The sequence below is a fragment of the Balaenoptera borealis genome, assembly GCF_965194805.1.
Source record: "Balaenoptera borealis genome assembly, chromosome: 20".
Classification (NCBI taxonomy): domain Eukaryota; kingdom Metazoa; phylum Chordata; class Mammalia; order Artiodactyla; family Balaenopteridae; genus Balaenoptera; species Balaenoptera borealis.
The window spans coordinates 12,919,399-12,932,779 of NC_138879.1; the positions used below are offsets into that span (position 1 = coordinate 12,919,399).

The 13,381-nt window shown below is 44.1% G+C and overlaps 1 protein-coding gene across 5 annotated transcripts in view; it reads right to left on the bottom strand.

Moving 5' to 3' along the window:
- WDR45B (WD repeat domain 45B) overlaps nt 1-13,381 on the bottom strand; it is a 34,923-nt gene that overhangs the window by 21,136 nt on the left and 406 nt on the right. For 4 of the 5 annotated variants that reach the window (XM_082374278.1, XM_082374277.1, XM_082374280.1 and 1 more), the window contains exon 2: nt 9,216-9,290. The exons of the other annotated variant lie outside the window; for it this stretch is intronic. In XM_082374278.1, the coding sequence (XP_082230404.1) occupies nt 9,216-9,290 (75 nt within the window). The remainder of the gene's footprint in view (nt 1-9,215; nt 9,291-13,381) is intronic. 5 annotated transcript variants of the gene reach the window in all.

Genomic DNA, 13,381 nt, shown 5'->3' on the forward strand with positions numbered 1-13,381 from the left:
GTGTGTCACGACTGTACCTCTGTGTCAGGATGTACCACAGCATCTAGCGTCTTTTTCCCAATTTTTTCCTTCAGATAAAATGCTTTAAGGCCAATACCGGAGAGGAGGAACCAAGATGGCAGAGTAGAAGGACGTGTTCTCACTCCCTCTTGCGAGAACACCAGAATCACAACTAGCTGCTGGACAGTCATCGACAGGAAGACACTGGAACTCACCAAAAAAGATACCCCACATCCAAAGACAAAGGAGAAGCCACAGTGAGACGGTAGGAGGGGCGCAATCACAGTAAAATCAAATCCCATAACTGGTGAGTGGGTGACTCACAGACTGGAGAACACTTGTACCACAGAAGCCCACCCACTGGAGGGAAGGTTCTGACCCCCACATCAGGCTTCCCAACCTGGGGGTCCGGCAACGGGAGGAGGAATTACTAGAGAATCAGACATTTTTTTTTTCTTTTTTTAAAAATTAATTAATTTATTTATGGCTATGTTGGGTCTTCACCTCTGTGCAAGGGCTTTCTCTAGTTGCGGCGAGTGGGGGCCACTCTTCATCGCGGTGCGCGGGCCTCTCACTGTCGCGGCCTCTCTTGTTGCGGAGCACAAGCTCCACACGCACAGGCTCAGTAGTTGTGGCTCACGGGCCTAGCTGCTCCGCGGCATGTGGGATCTTCCCAGACCAGGGCTCGAACCCGTGTCCCCTGCACTGGCAGGCAGATTCTCAACCACTGTGCCATCAGGGAAGCCCGAAAATCAGACTTCGAAGCCTAGTGGGAATTGATTGCAGGACTTCGACAGGACTGGGGGAAACAGAGACTCCACTCTTGGAGGGCACACACAAAGTAGTGTGCGCATCGGGACCGAGGGGAAAGAGCAGTGACCCCAGGGGAGACTGAACCAGACCTATTTGGTAGTGTTGGAGGGTCTCCTGCAGAGGTGGGGGAGGGGGGGCTGTGGCTCACTGTGGGGACAAGGACACTGGCAGAAGTTCTGGGAAGTACTCCTTGGTGTGAGCCCTCCCAGAGTCTGTCATTAGCCCCACCAAAGAGCCCAGGTAGGCTCCAGTGTTGGGTTGCCTCAGGCCAAACAACCAACAGGGAGGGAACCCAGCCCCACCCATCAACAGTCAAGTGGATTAAAGTTTTACTGAGCTCTGCCCACCAGAGCAACAGTCAGCTCTACCCACCACCAGTCCCTCCCATCAAGCCTCTTACACAGCCTCATCCACCAGAGGGCAGACAGCAGAAGCAAGAAGAACTACAATCCTGCAGCCTGTGGAACAAAAACCACATTCACAGAAAGATAGACAAGATGAAAAGGCAGAGGGCTATGTACCAGATGAAGGAACAAGATAAAACCCCAGAAAAACAACTAAATGAAATGGAGATAGGCAACCTTCCAGAAAAAGAATTCAGAATGATAGTGAAGATGATCCAGGACCTTGGAAAGAGAATGGAGGCAAAGATTGAGAAGATGCAAGAAATGTTTAACAAAGACCTAGAAGAATTAAAGAACAAACAAACAGAGATGAACAATACAATAACTGAAATAAAAACTACACTAGGAGGAATCAATAGCAGAATAACTGAGGCAGAAGAACGGATAAGTGACCGGGAAGACAGAATAGTGGAATTCACTGCTGCGGAACAGAATAAAGAAAAAAGAATGAAAAAAAATGAAGACACCCTAAGAGACCTCTGGGACAACATTAAATGCAACAACATTCGCATTATAGGGGTCCCAGAAGGAGAAGAGAGAGAGAAAGGACCAGAGAAAATATTTGAAGAGATTATAGTGGAAAACTTGCCTAACATGGGAAAGGAAATAACCACCCAAGTCCAGGAAGTGCAGCGAGTCCCATACAGGATAAACCCAAGGAGAAACACGCTGAGACACATAGTAATCAAAGTGGCAAAAATTGAAGACAAAGAAAAATCACTGAAAGCAGCAAGGGAAAAATGAAAAATAACATACAAGGGGAACTCCCATAAGGTTAACAGCTGATTTCTCAGCAGAAACTCTACAAGCCAGAAGGGAGTGGCATGATATACTTAAAGTGATGAAAGGGAAGAAACTACAACCAAGATTACTCTACCCGGCAAGGATCTCATTCAGATTCGATGGAGAAATCAAAAGCTTTAGAGACAAGCAAAAGCTAAGAGAATTCAGCACCACCAAACCAGCTCTACAACAAATGCTAAAGGAACTTCTCTAAGTGCGAAACACAAGAGAAGAAAAGGACCTACAAAAACAAACCCAAAACAATTAAGAAAATGGTCATAGGAACATACATATAGATAATTACCTTAAACGTGAATGGATTAAATGCTCCAACCAAAAGACACAGGCTTGCTGAATGGATACAAAAACAAGACCCATATATATGCTGTCTACAAGAGACCCACTTCAGACCTAGGGACACATACAGACTGAAAGTGAGGGGATAGAAAAAGATATTCCATGTAAATGGAAATCAAAAGAAAGCTGGAGTAGCTATACTCATATCAGATAAAATAGACTTTAAAATAAAGGACGTTACAAGAGACAAGGAAGGACACTACATAATAATCAAGGGATCAATCCAAGAAGAAGATATAACAATTATAAATATACATGCACCCAACATAGGAGAACCTCAATACATAAGGCAACTGCTAACAGCTATAAAAAAGGAAATCGACAGTAACACAATAATAGTGGGGGACTTTAACACCTCACTTACACTAATGGACAGATCATCCAAAATGAAAATAAATAAGGAAACAGAAGCTTTAAATGACACAATAGACCAGATAGATTTAATTGATATATATAGGACATTCCATCCAAAAACAGCAGATTACACGTTCTTCTCAAGTGCGCACGGAACATTCTCCAGGATAGATCACATCTTGGGTCACAAATCAAGCCTCAGTAAATTTAAGAAAATTGAAATCATATCAAGCATCTTTTCTGACCACAACGCTATGAGATTAGAAATGAATTACAGGGAAAAAAACGTAAAAAACACAAACACATGGAGGCTAAACAATACGTTACTAAATAACCAAGAGATCACTGAAGAAATCAAAGAGGAAATCAAAAAATACCTAGAGACAAATGACAATGAAAACACGACGACCCAAAACCTATGGGATGCAGCAAAAGCAGTTCTAAGAGGGAAGTTTATAGCTATACAAGCCTATCTCAAGAAACAAGAAAAATCTCAAGTAAACCATCTAACCTTACACCTAAAGAAACTAGAGAAAGAAGAACAAACAAAACCCAAAGTTAGCAGAAGGAAAGAAATCATAAAGATCAGAGCGGAAATAAATGAAATAGAAACAAAGACAACAATAGCAAAGATCAATAAAACTAAAAGCTGGTTCTTTGAGAAGATAAACAAAATTGATAAGCCATTAGCCAGACTCATCAAGAAAAAGAGGGAGAGGACTCAAATCAATAAAATCAGAAATGAAAAAGAAGTTACAACAGACACCGCAGAAATACAAAGCATCCTAAGAGACTACTACAAGCAACTCTATGCCAATAAAATGGACAACCTGGAAGAAATGGACAATTTCTTAGAAAGGTATAACCTTCCAAGACTGAACCAGGAAGAAATAGAAAATATGAACAGACCAATCACAAATAATGAAATTGAAACTGTGATTAAAAATCTTCCAACAAACAAAAGTCCAGGACCAGATGGCTTCACAGGTGAATTCTATCAAACATTTAGAGAAGAGCTAACACCCATCCTTCTCAAACTCTTCCAAAAAATTGCAGAGGAAGGAACACTCCCAAACTCATTCTATGAGGCCACCATCACCCTGATACCAAAACTAGACAAAGACACTACAAAAAAAGAAAATTACAGACCAATATCACTGATGAATATAGATGCAAAAATCCTCAACAAAATACTAGCAAACAGAATCCAACAGCACATTAAAAGGATCATACACCACGATCAAGTGGGATTTATCCCAGGGATACAAGGATTCTTCAGTATATGCAAATCAATCAATGTGATACACCATATTAACAAATTGAAGAATAAAAACCATATGATCATCTCAATAGATGCAGAAAAAGCTTTTGACAAAATTCAACACCCATTTATGATAAAAACTCTCCAGAAAGTGGGCACAGAGGGAACCTACCTCAACATAATAAAGGCCATATATGACAAACCCACAGCAAACATCATTCTCAATGGTGAAAAACTGAAAGCATTTCCTCTAAGATCAGGAACGAGACAAGGATGTCCACTCTCACCACTATTATTCAACATAGTTCTGGAAGTCCTAGCCACGGCAATCAGAGAAGAAAAAGAAATAAAAGGAATACAAATTGGAAAAGAAGAAGTAAAACTGTCACTGTTTGCCGATGACATGATACTATACATAGAGAATCCTAAAACTGCCACCAGAAAACTGCTAGAGCTAATCAATGAATTTGGTAAAGTTGCAGGATACAAAATTAATGCACAGAAATCTCTTGCATTCCTATACACTAATGATGAAAAATCTGAAAGAGAAATTATGGAAACACTCCCATTTACCATTGCAACAAAAAGAATAAAATACCTAGGAATAAACCTGCCTAGGGAGACAAAAGACCTGTATGCAGAAAACTATAAGACACTGATGAAAGAAATTAAAGATGATACCAACAGGTGAAGAGAGATACCATGTTCTTGGATTGGAAGAATCAACATTGTGAATATGACTATACTACCCAAAGCAATCTACAGATTCAATGCAATCCCTATCAAATTACCAATGGCATTTTTTACGGAGCTAGAACAAATCATCTTAAAATTTGTATGGAGACACAAAAGACCCCGAATAGCCAAAGCAGTCTTGAGGGAAAAAAACGGAGCTAGAGGAATCAGACTCCCTGACTTCAGACTATACTACAAAGCTACAGTAATCAAGACAATATGGTACTAGCACAAAAACAGAAACACAGATCAATGGAACAAGATAGAAAGCCCAGAGATTAATCCACGCACCTATGGTCAACTAATCTATGACAATGGAGGCAAGGATATACAATGGAGAAAAGACAGTCTCTTCAATAAGTGGTGCTGGGAAAACTGGACAGCTACATGTAAAAGAATGAAATTAGAATACTCCCTAACACCATACACAAAAATAAACTCAAAATGGATTAGAGACCTAAATGTAAGACTGGACACTATAAAACTCTTAGAGGAAAACATAGGAAGAACACTCTTTGACATAAATCACAGCAAGATCTTTTTTGATCCACCTCCTAGAGTAATGGAAATAAAAACAAAAATAAACAAATGGGACCTAATGAAACTTCAAAGCTTTTGCACAGCAAAGGAAACCATAAACAAGACGAAAAGACAACCCTCAGAATGGGAGAAAATATTTGCAAACGAATCAACAGACAAAGGATTAATCTCCAAAATATATAAACAGCTCATTCAGCTCAATATTAAAGAAACAAACACCCCAATCCAAAAATGGGCAGAAGGCCTAAATAGACATTTCTCCAAAGAAGACATACAGACGGTCACGAAGCACATGAAAAGATACTCAACATCACTAATTATTAGAGAAATGCAAATCAAAACTACCATGAGGTATCACCTCACACCAGTCAGAATGGGCATCATCAGAAAATCTACAAACAACAAATGCTGGAGAGGGTGTGGAGAAAAGGGAACCCTCTTGCACTGTTGGTGGGAGTGTAAATTGATACAGCCACTACAGAGAACAATATGGAGGTTCCTTAAAAAACTAAAAATAGAATTCCCATATGACCCAGCAATCCCACTACTGGGCATATACCCAGAGAAAACCGTAATTCAAAAAGACACATGCACCCGAATGTTCATTGCAGCACTATTTACAATAGCCAGGTCATGGAAGCAACCTAAATGCCCATCGACAGACGAATGGATAAAGAAGTTGTGGTACATATATACAATGTGCTGGGCTGACCAAGCAGGGCGTGGAGCCCACAGGACCTGCTCTTAAACTGGAGGATGTTGGGCCATGGGTAAGGCCCCGACAGACTGTCAGGTCAGGCAGGTGCTGAACCGGGCAATGTCAGGGACTGTGTGTAAACAGGTCACCTCTTATTTCCAGACACTGGGTAGTCTCACCGAGGACCCTGCCCATATTATTCATTACTGCATCCTCAGCCCCCAGGGCAGCACTCAGTGGGCTCAGGAACAAGCAGACTCACCTGCTGCTCCACCTGTCACTCGGCATCCCCTCTAGGCCTCTGTGTCCCCTCTGCTTCCCCACACATGGCTGCCAATGTTACATGTGTGAGCACTGGTCACATGGAGGAAAAGGTGGGCGGCGCTAAAGACAAGGGGACTCCTCTGGACCCTGCTGCCCGCCTTGAGGACCTTGCACGTTCATCCAGTGTAGGCTACAAAAGTTCTAGTCAGCTTTGGAATGTGGGAGGGTTGTGTTTCTAAATGAAGAGTGGAGTGGACTTTTTAGTACTCCTTTTACTTCTATAACCACTTAGATATAATTTTATCCAAAGGCATCACTCTTGACACATCTTTGTTCAAATTATGATTTGAACCTTCCTTCCAGGATATGCTTGGATGTGTACGTGATACACATGAATCGGAGTTCTACACTCTGACCCCACAGCATCCCTGTGAGAACACCACATGGGCTGTGCTCCCAGGGCTCCCACGCCTCCCCTGAGCTGAGCCACGCTGCTCTGTGCACGGGACGCAGGACCTACAACACCTCGGAGAAGAAAGCTGCCTCCACTGGGGTCCCAGGATGCCCACAGCATCCCAGCACTGCCAGCTCCACCCAGTGGTGGGTGTGCCTGCAAGACGCATTCGACTCACGGCCAGTCGTGCAGTCCCCTTACTCAGAGCCACGGTCACAGCAGAGACAAGGCTGAGAGCCCAGATCTGGGAATGACCCTACAATGCAGGCACACTTCGTTCCTCGTTTAGGAAAGTAAATCTCAAAGATAAAAAAGGAATAAGGTCAAGTCTTCTGCCTATTTTCTACTGTTGAGTTAGCTGCCAGAAATGTAGCAGCAGACTAGCCTGCAAGTGCATGTAGAAGTCCTTAAACACATCATTAGTAAGCACCACACAGCCCTACTGGATCCCTCGCAAATTCAAAATTCGCTACAAGCTAAGCTCAGGGACGGCCTGCCCCAGACACAGTGCAGCTGAGCAGGGACAGGGAACAAACACGGCACTGTGACATGACAGCAGCAAATCTTCCTGGCACTTAGGAGGTTTAGACGCTTCTTGTTTAACTTATTTTTATAAGAAATCCTAGATTTACTGGAAACATTTCATTAATTAGGAAGCAGTTTTTAATATGCCTCTAATGATTCAACTTTGAAACTAAAGTTTGTAACTCCAAAGTTTGTAGGTCAACTTAAGTAAAAAGTATCTTGAAATTTTCAAGTTAAGCTGTTTCAAAATATTTTGTAACTATTTTTCTGTATAAAACAGAGTTGTCAGGGCTTCCCTGGTGGCGCAGTGGTTAAGAATCCGCCTGCCAATGCAGCGGACACGGGTTCGAGCCCTGGTCCAGGAAGATCCCACATACCGCAGAGTAACTAAGCCCGTGCGCCACAACTACTGAGCCTGCGCTCTAGAGCCCGCGAGGCACAACTACTGAGCCCACGTGCCACAACTACTGAAGCCCGTATGCCTAGAGCCCGTGCTCCGCAACAAGAGAAGCCACCGCAATGAGAAGCCCGCGCACCGCGATGAAGAGTGGCCCCCACTTGCCGCAACTAGAGAAAGCCCATGTGCAGCAAAGAAGACCCAACGCAGCCAAAAATAAATAAAATAAATTTATTTTTAAAAAAAAAAGAGTTGTCTTAATTCACTACCTAACCAAAACAAAACAAATAGAAGTCAGCAGCATAGAAGACTGATAGAAGACTTCCACTGTCGCCTGTAACACTCATTAATCCCAAAGACCCACTCTTTAAGGGTAACACTGTTGCCACCAATGACAAGGGCACAAGCTTACAAAGCACTTTCTGTGTGTACCGCCACTCAACTGTGTGTCTCACGCGTCCTAATTCACCCATCTTTACGATAACCTTAGGAGGTAGGCACTTATCATCTTCATTTTTCACACATCAAGAAACTGAGGCCAACAGAAGGTGAGGAACTTGCCCAAGGTTACACAGCAACGTGACAAGGGGCAGAGCAGGACTGGGATCTAAATAGTGTGGGCCCGGAGTCTGAGCCCTTTACTAATCAGCTACATGGTCTTTCTCTAATAAATAGAAGTTATAGACCTCAGCTTACAAAATAAACTCCTGAATATAAAGCACCACTTACTGTTTTACATACCAGGGTTGTATGGAAGATTGTACTTGACAAAGAGGTTCCACCACCAAAAAAAAAGATTCTGAAAATCCCTGATGTAGGATATTAGTTGTCAAAATGGAAGGGGGTTGATAAGGAAGCTTAAGAATGCAGTGACTTCCTCTTACAGATGAGAAACAGTTCTTGCATCAGAAAATATAACTTGCACGTTGAATAAAAACCAAAACCACAACTGCAGGAAGAAAAAGGATGTTTCTCATTGTTTACAATTTATCTGAGATTTGTTCACCTGTTGGCAGATAAGGACCAGGAGACACTAAAAGCTTAAGAAAAATACATAGGAGAAGAAGAAAATGGGATGATTCTACCTGTAAATTACACATTTTTCCCGTCAAATGGGAAAAGGACCACCATTATTTTATTTTACCAACAGAATTCCTAATTCCAGTTTTTGAAAACTTGTATTCCATGAAAACATAATTTAAGACACTGAAGTAAGTAAACAGAAGCAACTATATTGCTACACTAGTATTTTCTAAGTGGGTCATTTTAAGAGTGAAAAGTCCCACGTGCTGTAACTAAACCCCTCACTTGAGCTCCCTACAGCTTCACCTTCAACAGGAAGAGTGAAGTGGCCAGCACAACCGCACCTGGTTCTCTCAGCAGGGCTAGCAGGTACTGGATTCACCAGAGTACCCAGAGTCCCCAACACCCGCTGAATCACCACTGCACCCGGCCCACAGAGCCCAGCACTCACAGAAGCTCAACGGAAGAAAGAGGACAGCTGCCTCCAGGCTGACAGGGCCACGAACCCTGTTCACTTCTCAAAACCAGCTCCCCTCTAACCTGCAAGATAAAATCTAGACTCTACGGGCTGGAAAAGGGCAAAACCAAGAAATGTCAGTTACTCTTACCTTGTTTCTCTTTTTCCTTTAGTGGATCGGTGTTATAGACTCGGAATCCATTTTCCATCCCACACGCAAAGCACCCTAAAGTGTGAGACAGACAAATTAATCACCTCACTGGGGTCTCAGCTGAGGACCCCAGGCCTGGACCGGCACAAGCAAGGGGTCCAGAGACAGTGACCTCTCCCAGGAACTCTTGTGGATGCTCAGACCACACGAACGTGGTCTGCAAGTGTCACTACGACTCTCCTCATGAACTGTTATCAGAAGATTTGCACGTCACTCCACTGCCCCCCGCAGGGCCCTTCGGGCATCCCGTGGACCAGGCTCACTTAACTCCAGCACGAGGGGTTCACCGGCTACTGCACCAGCCACTCTGCCACTGCGCACTTCCCTCAACTCCCGCCTCTAATGCTCACCACTGGCCTCCCCATTCCCAACACACCTCTCAAGGACTATATCAGCCAAGAAGTCCTAGAGAGGCAATGACAAACAAGAAAGTCCATGAGGACAGCCACAAAGCGGGCAACCCCAGCAGGTATGGACATGCCCAGTTGGGGAAGGGGGGGAAGGGCTGGTGTGGATGGTCTTCTAAAAGGCAGCTTGAGGTCTCCACGACCTCACTCCCACTTGGAACTAATCCTAACTCCCTAAACCCCTGTCATGGTCACCATCCCCAAGTCACACACCAGATTGTTAATGGTCCAATTAAAGGCACTGTTATGAACTGAATGAAGCACTCAAGTTTCAAGACAATCCTGTGACCTGGACTTCACTTGCCTAAGTGTGATCAAGACCACATTAATCTCCTTCAACACCACCTATGAAGCTTGTGGCCAGAAGGAGAAACGCCAAACCCTCCACTTCTTTTTCCAAGACAAGCTGCAGAGCCTGGACCCTCACTGCGACCGCACTACTGGCCTGAATGCGAAAGCCACCCTCAGGGTCTCTTCCCCTGGTTTTGATCTGCGTTCCAGCGTTGGGAAGACATTATTCTATCCTATCAGCCACCCCTGCCCCCAACATGGAAAGCATGCTTCTATTTTTTGTCCAAGTTATTTATACAACTGCAAGGACCATGACAGCCTCCTCAGGAGTTGGAGGCTGTTCTGCAGTCAAGTCTCAGGCACTTTATCTGGGCCCGGAGCCTGACACTCACTCTAAAGTGCAGTGTTACTTATTATCTCTAACTTATTCTGCGTTGTAACTCCCTCTTTGTGTTATTGGAATCATGTAATCTGGACAGGGGAACCAGAGCTTGGCTTTCTGGAAAATATGAAAATAATACAGAAGTCGAAACTTTTCCCTTTCTTTCTCAACTATTACACCTTCCACAAGTTTTAAGCCTGCACCTATCTTATTTGCCTTCACCAGAACACATATATTTCTGACAAGACTTGTATAAAATAAACAATCCCTACAAATCCACAAGAAAAAGGCAGACAACCCAACAGAAAAATGAGCAAAAGATTTGGACATTTCACAAAAGAGAATATCCAAATGGTCAATAAACACACAGAATCAGGGAAATGCAAATACAATCTCACACATACCACAATGACATCTACTAAACATCCACCAAAAGGGCCAAAATAATGGAAAATACACCAAATGTAAGGAGTGTGTAGAACTCTCACAGGAACTCTCAAAACTGCTGTTGGAGGGCAAACCAGGACAACCACTGCAGAAAACTGTTTGCACGACTACCGCTGTCAATTCTACTCCTAGGTATACAAGCCTCGCAGAAATGACAACATACGTTCACCAAAAGACAGGTATTAGAATGCGCACAGCAGCATCATTATGCTCATAATGGCTCCAAACTGGGAATCTACCCAAAGACCTACGAATGGTTCAATGGATAAATGAACTGTGATATATTCACACAAAGAAACACCGCACCAGTGAGAATGATCTACAATTATACTCAACGGTATGGAAAAAAAAAATCTCACAAACATGATACTGAATAAAAAAGCCAGAAACAAAACACAATACGGCGAGGCAAAATTAACCTATGTCATCGGAAGTCAGAATGGGGGAGTGGCTGGAAGGAGCACAGGGTGGCCAGGTGTTTGGTTTCTTAACCTGGGTGCTGTGGAAGGTGTTTTCAGTTTGGAAAATTCACCAAGCAGAATACTTAGGATACGTGCACTTTTCTGTAAGAATAGTGTGCTTCAATTAAAAGCTAGAAGAAAAGGTACTACAAACACCGCAAGACTGGAAACCACTCACTAAGGAGGCTAGGCATTATCCTTGCTATTTTTGGGGTAGGGGAAATAATTAACGGATTTTACTTGGTTATCATACAAAACTTGGCATTAATCTTCTCATTCTTGCTAACTTAACAAAACTTTTCCCCCCAGAGAAGTGTTCAGGCCAACAGCTGGTGACCAAGCACAGTGCAGACGAAGCCGACTGGCAACAGGGCATCAGAATCACTGAAGGGCATTCTTCTATGCATGAGCCATATGCCGTCCACATGCAGGTGCTCTTCGCCCACACTCCAGAACCACAGCAGAGGGAGCCAGCGAAGTCAGCCTGTGGCCTCAGTCTCGGTCGAGGCAGGACAAGCTAGTCTACAGAGAAGGTGTGTGTACTCAAACCCTGTGTTTCCCACGGGAGGAGAAAGAAAAACGGCAGCCAGATTATAGAAATGTACATATTCACACCTCAGAATCTTGAAAACTGTAATGCAAGTTATCTTTGGGAGAAGACAAGTCAAAAGTTTAAACAATTTAAAATTATAAGCAAATGTTTCTAAAGTTGCAATGGGAGTGCTAAAAAAGCTGAGTAAAAATTAAAAATCAGTAGAAAAACAAAATGTAATGAACTCAACAATCTGGCATAAATTTACACTATAGGGAATTAGGTTAAGGGTAAGCAGAAGCTTAAGTATAAAAGTATTTATTTTTTCCAGCAACACTGTAAGCTTTACTTGTAATTTATTACAATGAAATGACGTGGTTTTACAAAAGTGAGAGTGTATTTTTCAGACAACTGAAATATATCCATCTAAAAGCCAGTGCTGTATTTTCTAAATAATCTTTGATGAAACCTTTATAAAAAAACATTACAAACTTCACTAGTTTCTAAAATAATCAGCATCATCGTGAGCCTCAATTATTATACTGAAACTTAGTACAAGGATGCCTCACCTGGCACTAAGGCAGGTGTAGAAGATCTCGCATTTAAAGGGCCTCAGAGTCAGAAAGCTTTTTGCTTCTGTGTTTGCTTTTCAGGGCTGCCTCTCCCCTCCCCTACTATCAGCCACTCACGTCTTTCCATTGAAAACACATTTGTTAAGGAGTTGTTGTAACCCGGTTAACTCCTTAAAGAGTTCTCAATTATTATCAGAACCTATTTAAAAACCTACTGGCCCTCCTGTGGAAATCAAAACCCCAAGTGTTCTGCCACATACTGCTGGATGCCCAACATGTGGCCCCAAAAGGGCACCCCAACGTGGGGCCACACCACCTGCGGTCCCCAGCCCAGCCGCCCCCATCCCACGTTCTTCCCCACGTCCAGCTCCACCCCTCCAAGAACCCTTCCTGCCCTCAAGGGCTCCTCCTCGAAGGAAAACCCCTGCCTCGCCTCGGTTCCCAGACACACTTAACTCTCCCGGGGCCCCACAATCAGGACCCTGGAGCCATAACCCCACAAGCCCAAGTGCCCACGCGCTGACACAGCGGGGCCACCTCCGCCCGGCCTATTTAACTCTACACTAAACAAGCTCCACAGACACGGGTCCTGCAGTTCCTGCTTCTGGATTCTCTTCAAGCCGGCTTCCAAAGCGAACACTCGGAACCGACGCGGGTCCCCCTCCCCGGGTGAGAGTGGGGCGCAGCCCCGCAGCCCGCCGGACTCGGAAACGCGAAAAATGCCATTTCCCCAAAGCCGTGCTGGACGGTCCGGTTTCTACCCAACAAAAGAAGAAAGTGTGAGTCCGGCGCTTTTTTTCCTATGAAAATCAACAAAAAACACGAGGACCTTCGCGGACGAAGTCCTGAGCCTGGGGGGCCGTCCTCATCTCGGCGCGACCCCGTCCCGGCCGCTGGGGACCCTAAAGCGACAGGAAAGAACCGACGCCGCCCGGAAAATCCCGTCACCGTCCGACCGGGGTGGGGGGTGGGAGTCGGGGCGGTGGGCGAGCGGCTGGGAGGTGGGGCGGCCGG